At 44.8% G+C, this 24,593-nt stretch overlaps 1 protein-coding gene across 1 annotated transcript in view; it reads right to left on the bottom strand.

The window, feature by feature from the left end:
* Nucleotides 1–24,593, bottom strand: part of LOC149337027 (multidrug resistance-associated protein 1-like) — a 108,632-nt gene that overhangs the window by 46,032 nt on the left and 38,007 nt on the right. Inside the window, exons 8-12 of the mRNA XM_089553236.1 lie at nucleotides 22,121–22,252; nucleotides 19,446–19,608; nucleotides 16,432–16,689; nucleotides 8,120–8,323; nucleotides 5,854–6,000 (exon numbers count right to left, since the gene is read on the bottom strand). Of these exons, the coding sequence (XP_089409362.1) occupies nucleotides 5,854–6,000; nucleotides 8,120–8,323; nucleotides 16,432–16,689; nucleotides 19,446–19,608; nucleotides 22,121–22,252 (904 nt within the window). The remainder of the gene's footprint in view (nucleotides 1–5,853; nucleotides 6,001–8,119; nucleotides 8,324–16,431; nucleotides 16,690–19,445; nucleotides 19,609–22,120; nucleotides 22,253–24,593) is intronic.

The following is a 24,593-nucleotide window of genomic DNA, read 5'->3' as shown; positions in this document are numbered from 1 at the left end:
CCATTTGTAGGCGGGACGGGAAATGCCCTGTCGAAAAGATTAAGTTAACAACATGTACCCACAAAGGCGCTAAGATTAATTGGATGAATCTGCAAGCCGTCAACATCAACACACCTACTGGATTTCACAGACAAGAACACTTCTTTGACTTCAGGCACAGTAACCGGGAACAAAAATGCACTTTCTCGCCTTCTGTTTTTCAAATATCATGTACAATTCGGGTCATGCTTGCTGCACGCCACAGAGGCAAAAAAACCTATTAAATGCTTCAGCTGTTTCGTGACCAGTAAGGATTTCTTCATTGATAGCTAACTTGACAGGACAATCACCGTGGGCTGAATGGCGATTTAAAACAGAATTCAGTCGCCTCCAGATAAGGTCAGATCGCTTGGATATGTCGTTGTTCAGAAGGTTTTTGAAATAACGTTGCTTACTTCTACGCAGAAGCTTGTTCGTTCTATTTCTTTGTTTCTTGAATGATTTAAAGTCTTCAATATTTCTGGTCTTTAAGAAGCGCGCAAACAGGGAGTTTTTTTCGCGAATTGCGCTGAGGCATTCGAACGTAACTCAAGGCTTGCGCGCTGATCGCGGTCGCGTTTTCGTCACGTACGGAAAACAGCTACTGTAGGATGCTTTGATTTTTTCGACGAGATGTTCGCATGCCTCGTCAGCACCTGCGGAACAGAACACTTCCTGCCAATCGATTTCAGATAGACAAGCAGAAAAGAGGTTCATCGATCTATTGTTTATATCTCTAAATGTAGTTACAGGAGCCTCTGAATCTTTTAACTCGAGTGGACGCCCACTAAGCACTACATATATTGGCAAGTGATCACTCACATGTACATCTAAAGTGCCACAGCAAAGCAGTGTGTTTTTAGAGTGCGTAATCAAAACGTCAAGCAGCGTAGACGTGTTCGACTGAATGCGAGTTGGAGTCGTAATAACATTTGTGCATGCATGAACGGTTAATAAGTTGTGAAGCTGATCCCGATGCCCAGAATGACTCAAGAAATCTATGTTTAGATCTCCACGAAGTATAAAATTGTAGTTATGGTCATTAATTCAATCCAAATATGCGTCAAGAAACAAAAGAAACGCTTCCATGTCTCCTCCAGGTGGCCTGTATACAGTAGAAAAAATACCAAACGTGCTTTGTATTACCAGAACTTCATACTCGTCTGTAATTTTTGACAGAGAGGTAACCACGTCACAGTCAAATGTGTTTTTGATTAGTAGCATAACGCCGTCACCTTTTTTATTACAGCGGTTTAAAAAGAACGACATATAGCCAGGTAGCTTTAACACTTCCCATTCATTGCGGTACCATGTTTCGGTGACCACTATGACATCGAAACTGAAGGTAAAACTATCAAGCAACGTTGTGATCGTGCCTTCTTTGTTTCGAGCTGATTGAGCATTGATATGTAGGCATGAAATTTGCTCCTTACTAGTGGCGACTGGTGCTATCAAATCATGCGGCGTCATGAGGCCAGTACTTGCAGCCTTATCGTTAGACATGGGTCTTTCCATGGTGAAGTAAAAATTGTAGTTCACGATTCAAGCACATCTTGCTGAAATCACAGGCAATGCGACCATAAAACAAATTACCTTTGCTGCGGTTAACCTTGAGTCTTGATAAGTTGCACATTTTGTTTTTCATATTATTGCGCTCAAATCTTCCTCTTTGTTCACGTGAATTACCAAGGCACTTTCCATCTTTCTCACCAAAATGTGCCCATTTCGAAGCCAAACATAGCGGTAACTCATTTCCTTTGCTCAAGTTTTCGTTTGCCAGAGAAGCCTTTTTAGAGCCGGTGTTAGGTTCTCGTTTAAAAAAATTTTGTCCTCTTGTTCTAAAAGTGCACTCTTTCTTTCCATCGATTTTTCCTTGGTTTCCCGCCTTAGAAAGCGAACTAATACAGGAGGAGCTGTCTTGTCTTTACCTTTTATTCGGTGAACTGCCTCGATGTCGTCAGGACTGGGAACATCTAGCCCGAGTTGGCTTGCTATAGAACCAAGAGTTGCCCTCAGATCCTCATTATCATTCTGTTTCACACCATGAATCTCCAAGTTGTTTTTTCTTGAGTACAGTTCCAACCTCTCTACTGCTCCTTCTAACCGATCAATTTGTGCAGCTTTATCAAGTATCACACTTTCCAAGTCGCTTGTTTTTTTTTCTGAGATCTTTTATGTCCTCCTTTTGCGAACTGAGAGTGGCCAGTGCCTGATCATACTTAGTTGAGAGCATCTCCATCGAATTTTCTATGGCCTCAAATTGTTTCACTTTATCTGATAATACTACTTTGTGTTGACTCGTGTTTTTCTATTTGCTCTTCCTGTCCCTGTTCTAGTCTTTCTAGGCGAAGAAGTACCAGATTAAACTTAGCCATGACGTCCGTCAGCGATGGTTCTGCGCAGTCATCGGATTTGCGATCAGATTCTGTGCTCGCCTGACTACGAGTTAACCGAGATTTGGAAGTTATGCATGTGGGACAAGACCATGCCTGCACCTTGTCGTTAGGCATGCTTTTCAAGGCAGTCTTTGAAACACCAGAGCATTTCCCAGTATGGTATCGGTTGCCACATTCATTACATGTAAGAGAAGAACAATCAGGTGTGAACGCCTTACGACACACAAGGCAATCGACTGACATGTCGGCAAAAAACACTTTTTTTTTGCAGTCCGGCAGAGTGAAAAATAGAACCAGCTAAGAAAAATGAAATAAAAGAAACCGTTCTCACCTAAACAGGCAAGCAGAAACAAACGATGTTAACCGGCTCGCGTGCTCCGCCGGACTGCAGATCCCGACAGCAAAGATGACGGTTTATATGCCCTGCCGCTCTCTGCAGTGCATCATGATTTGCTGTAGCACAGGTGACGTAGTTGCTCCTTGATGACGCGTACAGGACGTCGGGCCCGGTCCGGCGTTGCAGAAGATAAAAGGCCGCGGTGATAGCCAAGGGACGAGTCGGGGAAAAGAAAAAAAAAACGGTAGCCAGGCAGGTCGTCCAAGAGACCTCAGTCCATGTGTTTCCTAAACAGGCAAGCAGAAACAAACGATGTTAACCGGCTCGCGTGCTCCGCCGGACTGCAGATACCGACAGCAAAGATGACGGTTTATAGGTCCTGCCGCTCTCTGCAGTGCATCATGATTTGCTGTAGCACAGGTGACGTAGTTGCTCCTTGATGACGCGTCCCGGACGTCGGGCCCGGTCCGGCGTTGCAGAAGATAAAAGGCCGCGGTGATAGCCAAGGGACGAGTCGGGGAAAAGAAAAAAAAACGGTAGCCAGGCCGGTCGTCCAAGGGCCCTCAGTCCATGTGTTTCCTAAACAGGCAAGCAGAAACAAACGATGTTAACCGTCTCGCGTGCTCCGCCGGACTGCAGATACCGACAGCAAAGATGACGGTTTATAAGCCCTGCCGCTCTCTGCAGTGCATCATGATTTGCTGTAGCACAGGTGACGTAGTTGCTCCTTGATGACGCGTCCCGGACGTCGGGCCCGGTCCGGCGTTGCAGAAGATAAAAGGCCGCGGTGATAGCCAAGGGACGAGTCGGGGAAAAGAAAAAAAAAACGGTAGCCAGGCAGGTCGTCCAAGGGCCCTCAGTCCATGTGTTTCCTAAACAGGCAAGCAGAAACAAACGATGTTAACCGGCTCGCGTGCTCCGCCGGACTGCAGATACCGACAGCAAAGATGACGGTTTATAAGCCCTGCCGCTCTCTGCAGTGCACCATGATTTGCTGTAGCACAGGTGACGTAGTTGCTCGTTGATGACGCGTCCCGGACGTCGGGCCCGGACCGGCGTTGCAGAAGATAAAAGGCCGCGGTGATAGCCAAGGGACGAGTCGGGGAAAAGAAAAAAAAACGGTAGCCAGGCAGGTCGTCCAAGGGCCCTCAGTCCATGTGTTTCCTAAACAGGCAAGCAGAAAGAAACGATGTTAACCGTCTCGCGTGCTCCGCCGGACTGCTCCGCCATCTAGAAGCATTGCCACCAGTCCTGCGGCGGTAGCACAATATTTGTTTTCAGTCAATGCTGCCAATGATAGATTTTGAAGTTATAGTAACTTGAGTCTAGATGGCGAGTATAGGAACCTTGAAGTTACTGTCTGCATTTGAATATTCGTTAACGTCTGTAGAATGTCCCTTGTCGACCAGTTTTCTTCTGTCTTGTGCTCTTTCCTCGGTTAGCCACAATGCGATAAAAAACAGTGGTTGCCAGCGTCAGGCAAATATGCTCCGGGATGGGCAGCAATGTGGCCTGTGTTCGAACGCAGCTAAGACGACCTTTTTCGGATGAATTTTATATTTTTGCAGATTTCTTGTCAAAAGGATATGTAGAAATGTGCAGACGCAAAGAGCTGGACTCGTGTGTTAAACAACAGCAATCTATGTTGTCATCCAGAGCACACGCACGCGTGAAATTCATGACAGGGAACATGTGCCACTTTCGGGGATGACGCATAGGTGGTTGCCGCACAACGGTAGAAGCCTTAGGCATTAGCTGCTGAAAGAATTCAGAACAACGTCCGCTTTTTTTTTTAAATCGGCAGCGTGCATGGTCTTCGGGGCTGATTTCGTTTGGTGTTTCATGTGCCGCCATGTAAGAACATATATTTTTTCTCCTGCCCTCCTCTTAAACAGCTTAGGAAACCTTCATGGCGCAGAACGAACGCGTTGACGATAAAACGATGATTTCCAGCACACACAGTGAGAGGCTGCCAGTTAGAATGCACAGCGAGAGAGGCTGCTGCGATGGTCGAATGTTGTAAGGCATCGGTTAACAAAGCTCCCTTTTTTTTTAGTTGGCGCGGGTTTGTATAGTGCTCGAGGCTTCATTTCGTTTTTTTCTATTTGATAGCGTTCGGCTGGACAGTTTCGCAATGTTCCGGACAAATTATACCTGATGTTCAGGTTCAGGTCCACCGCAGGTTTTTCCCGAAGAATGGGACATGGACGCATTTGATGTTTAAACTGCGATTACTTCCAGAGAAAATGACATGCGCACTTGGCTGCCGCAGTTATTCATTTAGCTTCCTTCACTATTCAGCTTCAGTGCTTAGGATGGCGAGAACAATGACATTTTGGTTAACGGGCTGAATACTGGGGCGCGGTACAATGCAGCAATCCAGCATTTTAGGCCTTCTGGGCCGCGAGATCACCAATGAAATCGTTGGGAGCCGACGGCTTCTTTGAGTGTGGCATTTATCATTTCAGTGTCCGTCCCAGAGCCCTATACAATGCTTGAAAAACAAAATAGGGTATCGTAATAAAAAATCTGCTGCTACAAAACTAATTGGACGCGTTGACAGGGCGGTAGCCTAGATCAATAGACAATGATCTGCCTTTCAGCTCTGGCCTGTTTAAATAAGGAAGTTGTTTCTGAAAATGCCCTGCGCCAATTAAAAGCAGTAATTACGCGCATCGCTAAAATGCTTCCTTATTGATAAGACCATGAGACGAAAAACAAGCTGGATCGCATAGTCGAAGATAAGCTAAATAGTCTTGCGGCAGTAAGCAGGAGTTCATTTAACCGTGTGCTCACATGCGAAAAAGAGAAACTTCTAACAGAAAAACAACACAAAGTAAATGAACCATAAGATTTAGAGGATGATAAATTCCTTTAAATGCACCGAGAACTTCATTAGAGCACCTCGATCAAACAATTGTTTTTCCCAAGTTTCTTAGACAAGCATGAATGACGTCAACTACAAATTGCTCCGACTGGACAAATAATCTGGATAAGCTCAATCTAAAACCTGAGCCATGCTCAAGGTAAACCGCATGCTCTGACCTGCAAAAAAAATATGTTTTAAGAAGAAGCACTTTCTCGTCTTTGGCTGGTAATTACCTGATTCGAAACTCTGAGCAATTGGCCACATCCGCTCATGGTCAGGTCAGTCATGGATATCAGAGAAACGCAGGTGAAGGACAGCGCCGGGCTCAAGGCCACTTGAGGCTCCAAGAAACTCAGCGCAGCAAAGAGGATAATCATGAGCTGCAAGAGAAAATTACAGTTGTACCTAGGCAATGAAGCTATGAATTGGGATGCGAGATGTTCAGTGCATTGTCATTTCTAGTAAATGTTGTTGATGCTCAGACTGGTAAATCTGTATGCTTTTAGGTCTGATGCACGATTTCACAGAACCAAGATTTTTCGCAGCAGTAACAACGATAAGGTCAAGATTTTGTTTTGCGGCTGAAAAAATATGAACCCAACCTTCCCAGTATTGAGAAAACCTGTAAAATTTTCGCATGTATAAAATGCGCTCTTCAAAAGCGCAGCATCGTTGAAGCGCTCTTGACAAAGCGATCGAAATAAAGCTGATATTCTCCTATTTACTTTTCACTATAATTGCACCAACTCAACGTGTTCTGATTTTCCCCAGATAAGGAAGTTTTAAGTGACCCTTGCGGTTGTTCCCATACGTGTTTCTTCGTCGTATCTCCTGTTAGCCTATCTATGGCAAGAAATACAATCAGTATTTAACATTTTACAGCAAGAACTTAATGCCAAGTTTCTCGTTTCTGCAGTGGCGGTGTCCATGGCATGACACACAATGGACAGCATGTCACGATCACTGGTCAGAATTAAGTGATGTCACACATGGCTTCATGACAATGAGGTACGGTGATTGTGTAGTGTGGAGTGACGTTACACATAATGTCATCACAACATGCTCGGCCGACTAGTCAGAATGCCAATCACTGAATGTGCCGAACGTGAAGACGACACCTGTCTCATCACGAGACATTCAGAAAGCCTTACTCGTGGCACAAATGTGATTATAGCGGCATGAAGGCAACATATCCTAAACCTGCGCCCAGAGTTCCTAAATATTGGGCATTACTTAGGCATTGGACAACATCCAAGCTGCACTCGAATTCGCGTTACAGCAACGAAAACGTGCGGTAAATTTGTTTTGCCGCTAAGGCTTTCCTGAGATTGGACCGTTCGGTAGAATTAATGAATCTATCACTGTCATTTATTACTTCTTTCAGTAAATCATACGTACACATAGAAAACAATCAACAGGCAAGGCCTGCATCCTCATGTGCTGGTCGAAACCTATTAATCAAGATTCTTATTAATCGTACTACACAAATTTATAACTGAAAACGCCAATTCAGCGACACAGCATGGCATCACGCCTTTTTTCATATCGTGGTACTCGAGCAGAATCGGGGTTCTGAAAATACAGTACGCTCATTTCTATGTACCATGCACGTTAAAACGGCATTGCACGGAGGCTCTGAAAATCAAACACAATCCACCATATCTGCAATTGGTCCTCGCAGTGTGGCCTGTTTTCAACCAGCAACCCTTGATATATTTCAAAGCTACGAAAGCAGTATCGTTATCGTAATGAAACTAATAACTTCATTAGCCCTCAAATTTACATGACGGCGAGCCTGAAGTTTATAAGCTGATGTATGGCGCCTTGACCGATCTTTATGTCCCACTTTGTCAATAGCAAAGCAGTGTTCACATCGAAAGTGGCAAAGCCATTCAATTCAGCCGAGTAAAAAAACTACACAACCCTGCCAAAAGTGTAACAAAATGTTTTGCTACTTTCCCGTAACAATAAATACTTTTTATATTGTTGCATTTTCCCTTTCTATAGTCGTATTTCCCCGTAGTTCAGTCGCCACAAGACGCAGCGCAATACTAATGAAAATAAATCCTCTTGTTACCTCGAAACAATTTCTTTCTACTAGAAATTCATGTAAAAAATGAAACAAAAATTTGTTGCGACAACAGAAATTTTTCACTTGTTGTTTCGACAGGGAGTGCATGAAGATTGGAACATAGCGTGAAATCAGCAGTACTGCGCTTCTCAAGGGAGCTTAACCAACGCCAGTATAGTATACATTGCATCACAGTGCGAAAATTTCCATGCAAGCAAATTAAAATGCATTACCCCCTGAAATTTGTGCTTACATGAGATGCAGCCTTAGCCATGCCACATGGCACGGTAGCAAGTCTGCTGGCTGTACATGTTGCACAAAGACTGTTTGACCGCTGAAAAGTTTTGTTATCTTCAAACGGTTGACACTCTTCCCTCACTATTGGAGAATTTTTCTTTCGAGTTTTGTTTCTTTGTTGCGGTGCCTACCACAGAGCTGGACGAGCTGTACACAGAGTCCATCACAGCATCCAGCAGGTTCACCCTGAGCAGCCACTTCTGCTCGGTGAGGCGTGCGCGCAGCACGCTTTCCTGCAATGCATCCTCCCAGGCGTACATCTTCACCACGCGAATGGTGGACAGCAGGTCCGAGGTAGCTTTAAGGCGCTCCTCGCGGGCAGCCTGGGCACGAATCTGCAGAGAGACGTCACAGAAGAGTGCCGCTTTCCACGCTCGCAATGTACCTACAGCGGGCTTTGAGTATTTGATAAAGTAAACTTTTGACGGACAAGACCTAAAAACGAAGCAGCTGAAACTTGTAGCATAAGGGCTTGATCACACGACTGCTTGTTTTTTTTTATATATTTCAGCAGCTATGGTGGCATGTGACGTTAACCTGTTTAGATGGGAAGCATTGCTGGTCTGGCGCGCCGCTATTGGCCTTATACGCTGTCGGTCAAAAAGTAGTGCGCAGTTCATTATAGCTTGTTAATGGTAAGCAGTTGGTAATGGTAATGGTAAGTAGTAATGTTAGGGAAATCAAACGTTTTATGTCAGAAGCTTTGGTCCTTTGGAAATGCCTCTGAATATTTGATCCATATGAATCACTGCACTGCACTCATCTTTGTTACCGGCCACCGCGGTGGCTCATTGGTTAGAGCACTCGGCTGCTGGTTCGAAAGACGCGGGTTTGATCCCGGCCGCGGTGGTGGAATTTCGGTGGAGGCGAAATTCTAGAGGCCCGCGAACAGTGCGATGTCAGTGCACGTTAATGAACCCCAGGTGGTCGAAATTTCTGGAAGCAATTTCTGGAGGCAATTTCTGGAGGAAATTTTCTGGAATTTCAGTACGTCGTCCTTCATTGTCTTTGTCTTTTAGGACGTTAAAACCCCATAAACCATCATTTTTAGCATGACAAGAATTCACGTTCGTAAAACTCTGGAGGTTCGTTATTATACGACGTTTCCACACGCACAATGGACTCCAGAAGAGGGCAAATATGGGCTGGTTGGCACATGTTTTACGAATTGGAAAAAACAGCGCAATGAAAGACGACACAAGAGAAGGACAACACTTCATGAATAAATAGCTTCATCAAACATTGTGGACATCCTCAAAATTTTGAGATCACCATGCAATTGGCTCCTGAGTTGCTTCATCTCCGTTTTCACGAGTCTTGCAACCCAGCGAGCACAAATTTTTCTGTATTCCAATCTCTCGACTGGCGCTAAGACAGATTCTTTTGTCATACCCGTTTCTTCCTTGATCTATCTCGTGGAGATGCATCTGGCACTTTGAATGAATTCAGCAATGACTGATGTATTTACATCGGTTGCAACGCTTGACAGTCTGTCTACCTGAGCGTGGCAGGACCTGGATGCTCCGCACAACAGACCGAAACATCTGAAGCTATCGATACACATTACTGGGACTGACTGTGCTGTCCCCATAGAGTGACAACCGCTTACTGCAAATTGGCATTGCTTAGTTATCGACGGACTTGTAGAGGAATTCTATCACTGCACGTTAGAGCAGTAGTGTGTCACATTTATCATGCTTGGTGGCTTACATAAAGCAGCCAGAAACAAGAGTTGGTATGGGATGAGAGGAAAAAATTTGGTGTCTATACATTCTGTACCGTGCGGAACACTTCCGTATAGTGAGGTGGTGTCATGACGACACAGCGGCAGCTTCCAGAGGCAGCCGCTACTTGCGGCGGTACATAAAAGATCAAAAGAAAATACTTTCATCTCCTTTATGTCAGGTCAAGCTTTTCCTATTTTTAATTTTTAACAGTTCAACTTTGGTTTGTATCCCAAACTGCAGCGGCAAAGTTTTGGTTCAGTATCTCTTTTTAAATCGCAAATGTATTGATGTCTCACATGCACACAAATGGTAAACTTGCACTCCTGTGACTATAAAACCTGAATGACTTCACATCGGAGCCGTTTCTGCCTTTCGCTTAGTACAAAAGAGGGGTACACATTTCACCACTGACTTTGTAAAAAGACCTCAGATGTGGAATGTATCTGCTCCTCAGTCTTATAGACGTGTAAGATAACTTTCATTGTGAATTAAAATCGCTTCAAGATGTATTTTATGGGAGTTCACTTATGTACAATGCTAAAGCTCTCAAAACGTTTCCAATTTTTGGTTTTTCCATCAATGGGCAGTGGCGAGCTGTACACCTGCGCTTGTAAAAACGCACTAAACACCACGAAGGTCTATTATAGAAGGATAAAAACATGCTTTAACTTCTGAAAGATTTCATAGCCACTAACTGACCAGTGTGAGAGGAGCAAAAGTGCGATTGCGTAAGAGAACCCCTTTCTGTACTCAACTTTGAAAATGCGTTACATTCAGTGAAAAGTTTAAGGACGGTGATGCTTTCAAAGCATTTTACAGTCTGCGTGTACAAAAAGTATTACATGTGTCTGGTTGTATTGCTGGTGGTGGTTTGTATCATACACACAGAGTTAGGCTAAAGGTACCAATTCTAGGATGCATCAAAGATAGCGACGACATAAACGTTTCTGATAATATCGCATTGCACAAGCCTTTGACTTTGGCTGTACAGTAGAGTAAAATGAAACGCGTTTTAGATACCACAGCGCAAAAACAAAAATACCAAAATAACTTCTGGAGAAGAAATGCAGGCTGTATTCATTGACAGTTCTGCATAACGGCCTTCACGACATAGAAGTGAATGTCATGTGGACTGGTATTCAGTTTCCTTTACGTAGGGTTCTCGCGTTCCGCTCATCACAGTTGCATTGTCTCTTTCGACTTTAATTTCAAGCGGATAGTACATGATCATTCGTTTCAGCTTTTTTACGTTACTGCAGCGTAATTGAATACCTAAGACAAAAGGAAGTTGGGCATGTCCGCTGCATCTAGCTTTTTAGTTCCTGGCATTGTATGCGGCTTTGTAGCTTAATTTTTCTCACTGCCTAGCTATCCATTAGCAAGGTGTGTTGCTGGGCGAGTTGGTTGACGTGCATCTTGAGAAAAACAGCTCTTGCAGACAAAGGACCAGAACAACAAGGACAGCGCAGCGCAGCGCAGCGCAGTTGTGTATCCTTCTTGTTGTGGTCCTTTGTCTGCAAGCGCTGTTTTTCTCAAGTAGCTATCCATTAACCTGTGAATTTGTTACTCATATATATTATCCTTCATTGTTGCTTGTACAAAGCGAACCAGACGAAAGACAAAGGCCAGCGCTAACTTCCGGCTACTTTTTTATGTATGAAACGTAAACGCTTGTACAAATATTTTTTTTTTCGATAAAGTTAAATTAGTTGTTAGTCAGCGCTCTTCCGCGTACTCTTCTATTTTGTCTTTCGTTTGTTTCGCTTTGTACCACCTACAACAAACTACCATTACCAACTCGCCCAGATATCTATCCGTCTACATATACTATTCTGCTTGCCTGAAGTCATCATTTTCCACAGTAGCGGAGAAAGTTCATACCAACGTAACGATCAGAAAGTTCATCACATTCTTCACGTGCACATTGGTCTAGCAGTAAGTGGTTAGTAAACGAAGGTGAACCCAAAGCGCAGGGATTTCTATGCTTGCCCCAACACACTTTCCTCTTGATTTTCAAGAAGTTGCTCGCATTGTGGACGCCTTGACGCCGCCATATATGCGAGAGCCGAAGCTTGAAGGCTTCGCACTTATAGAAACTTGAAGTGTTGCACCACAACACTGTGAATTAAAAAAAACATATCTTCCATTGATATCCGGCATCAGCAAAAGGCAGTTTTCGGAATCCGAAGCGCGAAGCAAATTTGTCTGCATTTGAACAAGAATTTGTAAAAATGAAATTCCTTGCTAAAGTCCAGGAGTGCCTGAAAAAAAATTGTGTATCTTTTCCGAGTATTATTCAAATATATGCAATGTTTGTTGAGCAAAACATTTTTTTCTTGTGTTTTTCTGGCGTTCAAAATTTACAGATGTTTTACCTCTCTACTTGCGGGAGGAAAGAGCCGGCAAAGAGATTCCTCGGCGAGAAGCTGGACCGAAGAGAAGTTACGAATAAGCAGGTATGTGTCGTTTCTCGAAATATTGTAGGTGGTATGCGTAATGGCGATACATTAAGTGAGAATAACGTCAATAATTGGCGATACAACGTAGCCACAATCAGGTACCAGAGGGAGACACGAGAAGGGGACCTAGGTCGTGGCTTCTGGTTTGGTTTATGGTTTGTGGGGATCTAACGTAACGAAGTGGCTCAGGCTAAGATGGACGCCGTAGTGAAGGGCTCCGGAAATTTTCACCACCTGGGGCTGTTTAACGTGCACTGACATCACACAGTACACGGGTCTTTGGAATTTCGCCTCCATCGCAATTCGACCGCCGCGGCTGGGATCGAAATTGCGTCTTTCCGGCCGGCAGCCGAGCGCCGTTACCACTAAGCCACCGCGGCGTCTGTGGCTTCTGGTACCAGACTTATAAAGTGGACGGTACACAGGCGGAGCTCAACATGAGCGGGCGGGTGCGACGGAAAAGGCAGGGCTTACTGAATTACGAATGTGGCAGAATAGATTAGGGTGTAATAGTAGGAAAGACAAGGCCGAGCATGAAATTTTTGAGCGTAGTGTTTTAGGACAGTAAGGGAAAAAATGTAGCGGTGGAATCCGTGGTACGCCTAGACTGCCCTACCGCAAAAATGAATATGTGCTAACCCGTGTTTTCTTTTCATAAACAACCAATAATTTTGCGGAAATATATGTACATTCATGTGCGTATTTTTTGCTGTCGATTATGACGGCGTGTAAAGACACGCTATAGCGGAAGTATGAGACTTAATTAATGATGGTCCCATCGACGTGTCGTGCGAAGATGTAGTCATGACAAGAGGCAATTCAGAATGCCAGCCGCTATTAGCAATGCGGACAACTGTTGAGCGGGCAGGGTTAAGAACGTTTCGCAACCGGCGGTGATTCGTGACGCATATGTGCGATCGCAAGCCTAACAAAGCGGTGTACCTCAGGTATGACGTCCACGTGCATGCTCAGCAACTTTCGTGGGCTGCGGAGAGTTAAAGGAATTTTCGGGTCGGATTGTAAATGCCATACCGCATCCAGATACTGCAGCGATCAGTTCTCCGATACACAACACGTACACGGGAGAGAAAGAGAAAGAGAGAGACAGAGAGAGAAAACTGTTCTTTAGACCTAAGAAGAATTTGCAGGAGCCGAGTGGTCGATGCCCCTAGTCAAGGGCTCCACTGAAGACAGTTGGTTTGCGAACTAGCCCGATAATCTGGGCTTGCTGACCCGAACTGGCACTGGCGTGTCTTATATGGCGCTACTAATGCTTGGTCTAGTTGTTCTTGGTATTCCCAAGAAGTATAATAGAGCCTGGGGGTTGGTCGGCATCAGTGGTAGTTTTGTTTCAAAATGTGAAGATTACAATATTTGTTGGTATTCTCCTCCAGTTATAGCGTCCGAAGTGGATAGTTGTTTTCTTGGTGGTGAGAAAGCTCTCTTTTCTAGCCTAAGGTCTTCAGACTGTGACCTTATGGTCCTAGGAGGGACTGGGGTATGCATGGGGATTTGATTTGTTTGTGAGAGCTCGAAGCAGGAGACGAGGTGCGCCATGGCTTGGGCGACAGAGAATGGCTGCATGGAGCGACAAACAGTGAACGGAGGATGTTGAAGTGTTGAAAACACTGATGACGACTGATAATTGCGTAAAGTAGCGGAATCCAAAAAGAGGTTGCATGTCGGTGACCATATGCTTTATCATTGTCGAGAGATGCGGCCTAATCGGCAGTAGTTTAAGTAGATAAGTCGATGATCAGGAGTTGTCCACTCGAAGAGGTTACCACCATTGCGTGTAGATATACGGGATGGATGTCTTGGGCACTTATAGCGTTAACAGGATGGAGTCCCAGATTTGCGAATCCTAGCCGGTCAACCGCCTGTATGAGGGATACTACCGAAAGTGAGTAATACGCTGGTAGCTAGAAAGAAACAGGCGATATGGCCTCCAGCACGCAGCGTACAGCTCGAGTGATATGGCTGCATTGGCCACAGTAGCATAGGGCGAACGCCTGAGGACGTCGCACGTCCGTTCCGCAGCCTGATGAATGGCTCGGTAAGGCGACGGCTCTTCGCTTATTCAAAACATTGGCTTTGCTTGATGATCTGGTCAACCATCACATATTACTTATACGCGAAGATGCTGAAAGAGTCATCCGCAATGCCTTTCAACGTGTGCACTACCTTGTCACGCTATGATATTGGGATGTCGATTTTCACGCATAGGGGTAACATTGCCTGGATGTGCGTACATCACGTATGACTACGGTGATATTTGCGCGCGACCTGCGAGGTCCATATCAGCTGTGGTTGGCAACCTACATATTTACCAAACAGGTCACAGTGCTTCTGATTGCTGAGGTCCCAAATATTGAAAACGTCCTCGTCAGTCAAGAACCCTTGCCGTATCCTCCAAGTAGAAGGTTACAAATTGGGATCCGAAATTCTAGAGGCCCATGTACTGCGCGATGTCAGTGCACGTTAAAGAACCCCAGGCGGTCGCAATTTCCGGAGCCCTTCACTACGGCGTCCGCCGTAGCCTGAGTCGCTATGGGACGTTAAACCCCATAAACCTAACGACCGACCGACCGAATCCCACTGGTTGAGCGTACTAACAATCTCAAACATCGCGATACAGTTCTCCACATCGCCGTCATTTGCACAAGAAATCCCGGGAGCACGAGGGTGAGAATTGATGGCGGTCGAGGTGAAGCATACTGGTGGAGCACTGCCGTCGTTAGGCAAGTCTGGGGAACATAGGAAGCTGGTGCATAATTATGCTTTCACTGGCGCGTTAGCCCTCACCTTCTATTTAATGTAACATAAAGCCGTATTACCTAAGAGGGGAGATATACACAGAGTACTGCTGGCATACGCGCAGCCGAAGTGTTTTTGACGACGGCACTAGTGCACTCTTAGTAGTCCCCATCTACAGATGTGCCAATATGGACAGGCTCTGCGCACATCTTGCGCCAGCATCCGGCCGTGCTGACTATTACTCATTGCGCCCTGCAACATAATTTTTGGGATTGTATTGGCTACCAAAGCGATCAATGCAACTGCTTTAGGGGCACAAACAACTGCAATGAAAGTTTCACTTCACGCTTAAAAATTACAGAAAGCGCCTGTTTCGCATTTTATATGTTCCGTACCCAAAATTGTCGATCAGGCTAACATGGGACATGATCCTGGAGGCTCATTTATCAAATGTATGCTAAAAGACCCCAATTTTGTTCACCATTATGTCCAAAAGAAGCTTATTATTTTAAGAACGGTTGGGATATATTCAAAGCCACATACTAGGATCAGTCTTTGTGGCTTACGCGCACAGTCCACTCTAAGTTTTCTAGTAAGCAGCATAAGGTCACAGGAAAAGAGACATCGTCGGCAGGGAACATCTCCTGCCAAGGCTTGTGTCTAGCGATATTTATTTTATTGATCTATTAAGTTCCTTATCTCTTCCAGAATTTGAATATTGCCCGAGGGAGTGGTGTTGTTAAAAGGTTAGTGTTCACAATTTTAAATACACAAAACCTAGGAAAATGTTTAGGAAAACAATTATCGGCGCATTCAGCTTGCTTTCCAGAGAAGACATTGGTATCAAGCCAAGAGGATAAATACTGGAGGGTATACTTATGTTCCGCCTTAAGGATACTACGCGACAGCGTAATGAGTTTATTCCCCTACATAAACAAGGTTATTCTTAACTTTACATTTATAGACCTGTGGGTGTCGTCATGCCCCTTCTGGCGCAGCGATAGAGCTTTTAAGCGACACGCCACTGCACTGCGATGACAGTTGCTCCCAGCTGTGGGCTCTGTGCGGCCTAGGTTACTCCTCCTGAGCGACCAAACTTTAACTGCCGCCTGGCACGGTGAGCAAATTGCTAAATACCCGATGGGCAGGTTGTGCGAAAGTCGCAAGGTCACGCCACATGAATGGCCCACTTGCCTCTTAAGTTCCTCCCTCGGGACCACCTGCCAGAGCCTTGCCAGCAATTTTTCGCTAAAAACTCCAAAGCTGACAACGCCGACATTGGAATTTCTAGGGAACGATACCTTGAACTCCAACCCGTACATATCTTCGACCGAGACCCCTTCACCTGCTGACAAATAGGAGTTCTTTGTCGTTGTTCTTTGTTTAGAAACCTTCAAGCTTTGACACATGCAGTAGGCCTCATGCCTCGTTTGCTTACATACACGCCTCTACTCTTGGCGCCTGGTGTGCCCCAAGACACTCCTCTTCGGGCTGACTCACCCATATCCGCTGTTGCACAGGCGCCACGATGAAGGGGAGGCTGAGAACGAGTACCATCCAAGCAGCGCAGCAGAGCGCGGGAACTGCGCCCACCCTTACGGCCAGCATCCAGAGGACGAAGGGAAGTGTCACGAAGCCCACTAAGGGCACGGGCGCCACGAAAATCAGATTGCAGAGCTGCAAGCAGTCGACGCCCAGCATGGAGAGGATGCGGCCAGTCGGGTAGAGAGCACGAGTACGCGAGGTCATTCCGGTAACCTGTCGGGAGATTAACGCCACGGTATGAATGCGTGTGCGTCCCACAGGAAATTGGTCAAGGCAACTTCTTTGGCGGAAAACTTAAAAAGGCACTTCATTCTGATTTTTCCCTTGTTATGCGCAGCTTTTCTCTCATGGCGCAGGTTCAGTGCTTTACATACTGTCGTTTTATTATTTCCAAGGGTCAAGACATGCTAACCGGGTGCCATATTAGCATACTGACATCATGAAGTAAATCTATGCGCCTTAAGAACAGAAGGGGCAAATTTGCAGCCATACAACCATAACAAGTAGAGCCCCGCTTTAGAGCATGTCCAGCAAAGCGGGCTTTTCTAAATAGAGGCAATAAAGGACGATTTAGAATCCAGGTCAAGCGATGAAAGGTGAAGTCTGCTGCATTCCTTATTTGCAACACTGCCCATTTTGAGAGGTTCCTTGCACACACCTCCTGCGTTTTCGTTCCAGCCATGTGGAGAGGATAGTTCACACCCAAATTCAGATTCAGCGTGCTTACTTTGGTATTCACCCAAAATTGCATTCACGCTGTTTACCCGAGCAGACAGGACAGCATCTTATCGAAATGGCCGCTTTTTACATCTGTATTATTATAAAAAAAAGAAATAGCGGCCGTATTTCAAAAGTTATTTTTGCATCTTGCAAAAATAAATTTGTTTTCTCTATTAAATTAAAGTATTTCGACCATGTGAAAGATGGAAAAAGAGTGCTTAGAAGATTTCAGCAAACCCTTCTATTTCCCACGGTTTCCTATCTTCCATAGCGGTTAATCATACACGTGTCGGAGTGTTAGCTCTTGTACTCAGTATTTTTTCACTTACATGAAGAGAAGAGGACAACAAGTGGACAGAACACACTCACAGATTACTTAAAGCAAATTTACTTTCAAAGCGCACTTTGAATATATAGGGTGTGCTTTTTTAACCGTTTGCAGGTTAAAAAAAAAAAGACCCTCAGAGTATCGTGAATGCCGCCTTCAGGGAATGTATACTCGGCTCGGCAGACACAAGATAAGGACATAGCGGTTAAATTTTAAAATTAATTAGCCAAACTTTGTTAATTTTAATATCTTTTCCACTTTCCACTTTACGCTGCATTGAGATATTTTGATATTCGCGACTGAATTTTCAGCTTTTCGCATCTGATTCGGGAACTGAACGCTCAGAGTGCCCCGGAAATCCCGTCCATGATGCTATGTAAGAGATTGACGAAATGATGACGACAAGCGACGGCACCAAGGCTAGCTCCGACTGGGGCAGGCAGGCGCTCGAGAAGAGCGCATGGTCACTGCCTCCGTAAGCAGCACGGGCTCTTTTTTCGCCACTGGGATTGAACTTAGAGGCGCGTTTCCTGCCGTCAGCGGCTTAACCAAAACGGGGCGCACGCATCTCTATGCACATACCGTTCGTATAATTATCCAGTCACCTCTAGCGTATAGCCTATAATTCACCTCACAAGCAAGAGTTAATCAACTTTTTATTACTCTCCATCGGGAAAAATTTTAAACTGCTATTAGGAGCACTTGCAATAGCAAGACAGGAGATATTCGCCGATAGATATTTTCTGTCTGCATGAAATTAAATGCGAACAGGAGATGTAGACAATTTGTTCACGTTTCAGCGTTCTTTAGCGATGGTAGACACACCAAGAACACGTGGAGTTGTTCAGTGGTGTAGATATTTAGTTAGATATTCATAAAATCGAGTATATACTAGGTGGCCCGTTTACCAATAGCGAATGCTGTTGAGCATATTTTTTATACGATGCGCTCTCAAAATGTGCCTGAAAAGGACAAAAATTTACGATTTAGACTGTTTCAGCGAATAATTAACTACCTTATTGGCAATCTTGGATACCTGGGCGGGGGGAGATTTGAAAACCATTCGCGTCTAAGCGAGAAGGGCATTAAGTCGACACCGAGACAAGATGTCCTTGCTTTTGACGCTGCATTTCTTCACATATAAATTGCACGAACTAATCCGTCAGAATGCTGTTTTAAATTACGTCTATGCTATTGCGCTTCCTATCATAATGGATAGGTTTTAAAAGTTTCGACAATGCAGGAACAGTTTTTCTCAAACTATATAGAAGCAGTTGTCGTTAAATAGGCACAATTCACATAAATGAAACTTCAGAACTTTCACCTTTTGAGTGCACTGAATTAGTAAGTCCAAAATTTCAAGGCATATTAGCGAGCAAAGGCGAATTGTTGGTATGGAATTAAAAAAAATGAATGCACTTGAGCACAACATGTACTGAGCATACTGAGCACACATGTACTGAGCAACATGTACAAGCCCGCCGCAGTGGCTCAGTGGTCACGGCGCTCGGCTGCTGACCCGAAAGACGCGGGTTCGATCCCGGCCGCGGCGGCGGAATTTCGATGAAGGCGAAATTCTAGAGGCCCGTGTGCTGTGCGAACGTTAAAGAACCCCAGGTGGTCGAAATTTCCGGAGCCCTTCACTACGGCGTCCCTCATAGCCTGAGTTGGTTTGGGACGTTAAACCGCTACAAACATAAAAGACAATGGTGGTCTCTGAAGCAAGTACCCTGCAAACCTATGGTATTTAAAGGTCGTCGAATACCGCGATGAGATCGTGTTTAGTAAATATAAGAAAGTCATTTCGGATAAGTTGAGTGGGGCTGGCGACATACGTGGTTGACTGGAGATCAATGAGATTATACTTTGTTCAAAAGTAGCCCCTGCACGTCTAATGATAGGGAAGAGTATGGAGTCGCACCTTTTTGTAGATGACTGACAGGATTAAGGAACGAACTCTGCATCCGAAGACATGGGTGATTTCCAAGGTGTACACCGAGAGAAGAAATTCGCCCAAGCAGGTTACGATGAAGAGCAGAGACGCAGTAGACATGTAAGCGGTACCACAACTGGTTACAATGTACCTGAAAAATATAAAACAGCAGTGAAAGCGTAAAGTTTAGCTGAAAACAAGCTTCGCCTTACACTGATTCAGCTCACCGGTGGAAGTTTTCTGTGAATACAGCAGCTCAAGGAGGAGGGCCTTTATAATTATTTACACTTGCGGTCTACTTAAAGCATGTTGGCACAGTAATACGCGAAATCATTTTGCGCTGAATTATTTTGAGAGAGTGCTAAAAATGATTATTTGTGTACTCGCCTTCTTTAAATCTTCGCTTTCAGACTAAAAAGAGGCGTGTCTGGAAAGCAACTTTGACCTGACCTCTTTCCATAGAAACAATAGGCAGCAGAGCAAGTGAAAGTTTTTTGCATTCTATTTCAGAGAAATCTTCAACAAGATCAAAACTGCAGTTCGGCTTGTTGGTATGATTTTTTCTATGACCTTTTGCAGCACAATGGGACGACAGAGACAGAGAAGTTGTCTTTCCTGTCTGTGTCGGCCCACCACGTGCCAGTACAGATAACACGTTGTTTGAAGTAAATGCTCAGAAAGTTACAATTTGTCGGCTAGCAGCTAGCTAACAGCAGCTGCTAGCTGCTAGCAGCTAGCAGCTAGCACATAGGCTACAATTTAGATTGCTTGGATTCTCCGCACCCAGGGTTGTTCATTGACGAGCGCCCTTATTTTATAGATTCAGCCACTTTTATCACGAACGAAATTGTTTTCACTCACTGAAAAAAATGTCAGGTAATTTCGTTGTATAGTTCACCGTATGTTCCATTTTCTGTAACGAATATATGTTAGTTGTAAATGGTGCCTTTTTTCGAAAGAAAAACACACAATTAAAACTGTTCCTTCGATGTTGCAGCTTGTAAGAGTGGTGGCTGCAAGTAAAGGACATTAACGCCGCTTGTAAACCGGACTCAGTACAAATAGACTGCATAGCGTTTCTCGCGCACCTGTTGAGCATAAACTTTGCAACTCTATGGTATGCTATAGCTGAAAGTAATAAAACAAAATGTGTCGTTTTCTTCGTAGGCAGTGTTAACGTTTTATTCCGGCCTGAAATTGCGGGCCACTCTACTATCAAATCTGGTGAGGTCGGGAAAGTGATCGCCGTGCGCTTCCTTACTAGTTCTTTGCCATAACTGGCATCAAAGCCTTAGTGATCAATTGCTGTCAGCTATCAGTAGCTACGTGCTTGAGGCGATTTTTTTTTCTGTATGCCGGCCTCCCTTGTACCAGCATTACAAAATATCACAAAGCCCAGTTTTCAGTACTCCTGGACGATTCAGTGAAGTCCATCCACCAACGGATGACACAGCTATCTGTTGCGGCGTCCACTGAAATCTTACGCACGCGGAAGAAAAACAGCGGATGAATCTGAACTTTTTCTTCTACTGAATTACTGCTAGATGCGCTTAATCCAAAAATCTTAACTCCGTGCAGGCTTTTTGCTGCCTGCTAAACTGAGAAATTTATAAAAAAAATCTGAGTACCACGGCAAAGGCGGTTTCATTTTAGCAAAAGGTGTATTCTTGCCATCTTGAAGCATTTATCTGAAACATGATCGGGTTTTTAAGGCTCCCGTAGATATCATCAGTTGCTCAGTTTCAAACTGTACTAAAGGTAGATTGTTCTGTCGACGACGAATATAGAGATGCCGGATGGTTCTTGCAGATGTTTCCTTATCCTGGTAATAGCTAGAGGAAACTTGCGGTTTAAGCCGGGATATGAATTTCAAACTGGCAAAGAAGGTCGCGCTGGAAGAAGCAGTTCCATCGTGCTAAGTTCAAGCTTCCTAGACCTGCAAATAATCGGGCAACACAGCCTGGAGTTGATATAGCACACTTTTTGATTGAGACTTACGGGGCTGAGTGCCATAGATACTGTTTTTTTTTAATTTTTGCTAGGAGAAACATCGGGCACCTTAATTTTTTTCGCTTACAACTAGCCACCGTTTCTTGCATCGTTTAGCTGTGCTTTTTCATCATCTCTTCCGCTCTTTTAAGGGAAACAGACTGCCATTATGTTGCCAGTGGTCCTGCCATGTTGCCGGCAGAACGGTGGCTGGTATCTGTGGTAGATATCACTAGGTTTTTTATTCACAGCAATTTCAAAACCAACTTGTTTTTAGTAATACTTATCTACCTGAGTTACTACCTTGCTAAATAGTGCCACTGTACGCCTACAAGGTTGCGCGGAAATCGCTGTGCCTCTGAAGTCGCACAGAGTTACTCTACTATATATGTCATGTCCCCGAATGCGGGGTTTTGAGACGCCGTATGCAACGAGAAAGCAATAGTACATATAGAAAAATTAGGATTTAAGTTCTTCTGCTCTTCTGATCAGAGCCCCCCCTCCTGGAGTATTAGTTTATCTTGGCAATGAGCATTCCATTGGCACCCAAAAGGTAAAGTCATTGAAAGTAATTTCACTGTTCCTTTAATGTGGATTTTGGTGCTCGCGGGCCGGAATTTTCAGCAGAAAGAAGTAGAATTTATCTAATAAAATGGCCGTCAATGGTACTCAACTCAAGCGCTGGAATTCTTGCGAACAGGCAGCTGAAGTAGGCCATCGTGCACAATAGCAGGCGCAGTGCGTCTATCCAAAGGACATTCATTACACTAAAAATGAAACTTCTGGGGCGTCTGGAGTGAAGACTGCTGAAAAAAAAAACACAGGAAAGATTGTCATCCTGCTGAGAAAATCAGATACGGATGAACACCCTCGGCCGAAATCAATTCTGTGCAGCAGCTGAAACCGCGTATTCGCAGAGGCAACGCGTCACCGAACAAAACATCGCCGCGGCATGCAGTAGTTAAACTCTTCGAAATAGAAATTCTAGCACTCTAATAATCATAAGAGTGTAGGAGTACTATTTTATCTCTTCAAGAGCAAAACATTTCTTTTCCAAGCCGGGCAAATATTCTTGTCACTAATGAATAGACGAGGGCGTACGCATTAATCGTCTGTCGGCGGTTATCTTGCATGGTGGACGGCAAACAAGCGTTTCTAAAGAGAAGATACGAATCAAGAAGCTTCTTTAAACATTCGCACTGACCTAACACGCATATCGCCAGGATATTCCAATGGAGGCAATCTCACCATCCCTACAACCCAACACCCACGCTAAAGGCGCCGCATGCTGTCAGGCAAAGTTCACCGCGGTTACAAACTGTGGATTGCGTTCCTTCTAGTATCTATTTGCGCTCCACTTCGTAGGCCTAATTAATTTTACCAATACATATTTGCGGGCCAGTATACCTTTCTCTTTGCGTCGCTTATACAAATTTAGTATGCATGAAGTGGAAGGCATATCGCTAATTGTAGCACCGGCTTAAAGCCAAGGATTGTCTTGCAAAACCTGTCCGAAAAACAGCACCTTTTGAGAGAAGACCACACACTTGAGTGCAGTAAGTGGCCACTCTCTTTACATTGCGCAGGAAGTATTTTCCCCGCCGTGGTGGCTCAGTGGCTACGGCGCTCGGCTGCTGACCCGAAAGACGTGGGTTCGATCCCAGCCGCGGCGGCTGAATTTCGATGGAGGCGAAATTTAGAGGCTCGCGTACTGTGCAATTTCAGTGCACGTTAAAGAAACCCAGGTGGTCGAACTTTCCGGAGCCCTTCACTACGGCGTCCCTCATAGCCTGAGTTGCTTTGGGAAGTTAAACCCCAATAAAACAATAAACGAAACCAGTATTTTTGGGTATTATGTATTTTGTTTCTAGCTCCCCCTCCCCGTCCTCGTATTCCCTCAATCGAGCACATTTAGGGGTACTTTAAATAAAATAAATAAATAATTGCCGCATCTGGCATTAAGGACCATCTCAACGTTTCTTAATCCTACTTTTCTTTCCGTTGCCTCTGTACAAAAGGGGCGCTATTCTGGTTCCATATTGCATAGCATATCGAGTTTGACGTACTCATGCACGTGCACTATGAGTGACGCTGTAATGAAGGCTCCAATGAGGCTCCAAGGAGCCGCCGCGGTGGCTCAGTGGCTATGGTGCTCGGCTGCTGGCCCGAAAGACGCGGGTTCGATCCCGGCCGCGGCGGCTGGAATTTCTTTGGAGGAGAAATTCTAGAGGCCCGTGTACTGTGCGATATCAGTGCACGTCAAAGAACCCCAGGTGGTCGAAATTTCCGGAGCCCTCCACTACGGCGTCTCTCATAGCCTTAGTCGCTTTGGGACGTTAAACCCCATAAACCAAACCAAACCAAACCGAAGGCTCCAAGGATTATTTCCGACCACCGGTTGTTCTTTACTGTGCACTGACGTCGCACATCACAATGGCATGTTTGCGATTCACCCCCATCAAACTGCGCTTGCTGCAGGCGCAGTTTTCTCCTACGGCACTGAAGTGCGCAGCTGAATGCATAGCTACTCAGCCACTGGGCTGGCTGATAATGAGATGTGTCATATAGGTTACGCTCATGCGCACTACTACCAAGGGTGCACGGGCGAACTTTATGCCAAGTTGGAGAACTAGGCATGTCAGTATAGAATGACCAAAAAAGTAGCAGAAGCACCGGAGATGCAGGGGAGAGATGAACGATAACTCTCCACTTCAAACAGATTGATTCCAGCTGCTCACAAAAATGTGCAGGTGTAGCGAAGCGTAGAAACGTATTTCAAGAGCGTGTGCGTAAAAATTTCGCACATTTTAAGATGATGCGAGGGATACCGGACTCCAGCAGTCTGGCCCGCTAATGGTCCGCTAATTAGCTCAAAATGAAGGATTCCATTAACTTTTTATACTAGTGACCTTTTCGTAAAATTTTGTGCTACACCTAAAAAAAATACTGCAACAAAATCATCTTTTCTCTTGCGCAAAAGTGTGATTTTCATATTAATGCACATGTGAAACTGTCAAAACAACATTTTTTATAGCGTTTGGACTGCTACCCCGCAGCATAGCGTAAATAATCGTCGTTTCTGAACATTCTTTTCAACCTAACGTGTACAAGTGTCCTTTGACGCTGGTCTCCGATTCGCACTACCCA

Source organism: Amblyomma mixtum, chromosome 7, assembly GCF_055824585.1.
Source record: "Amblyomma mixtum isolate Tamu chromosome 7, ASM5582458v1, whole genome shotgun sequence".
Taxonomy (NCBI): Eukaryota; Metazoa; Arthropoda; class Arachnida; order Ixodida; family Ixodidae; genus Amblyomma; species Amblyomma mixtum.
This window is presented reverse-complemented; position numbering and strand designations above follow the sequence as displayed.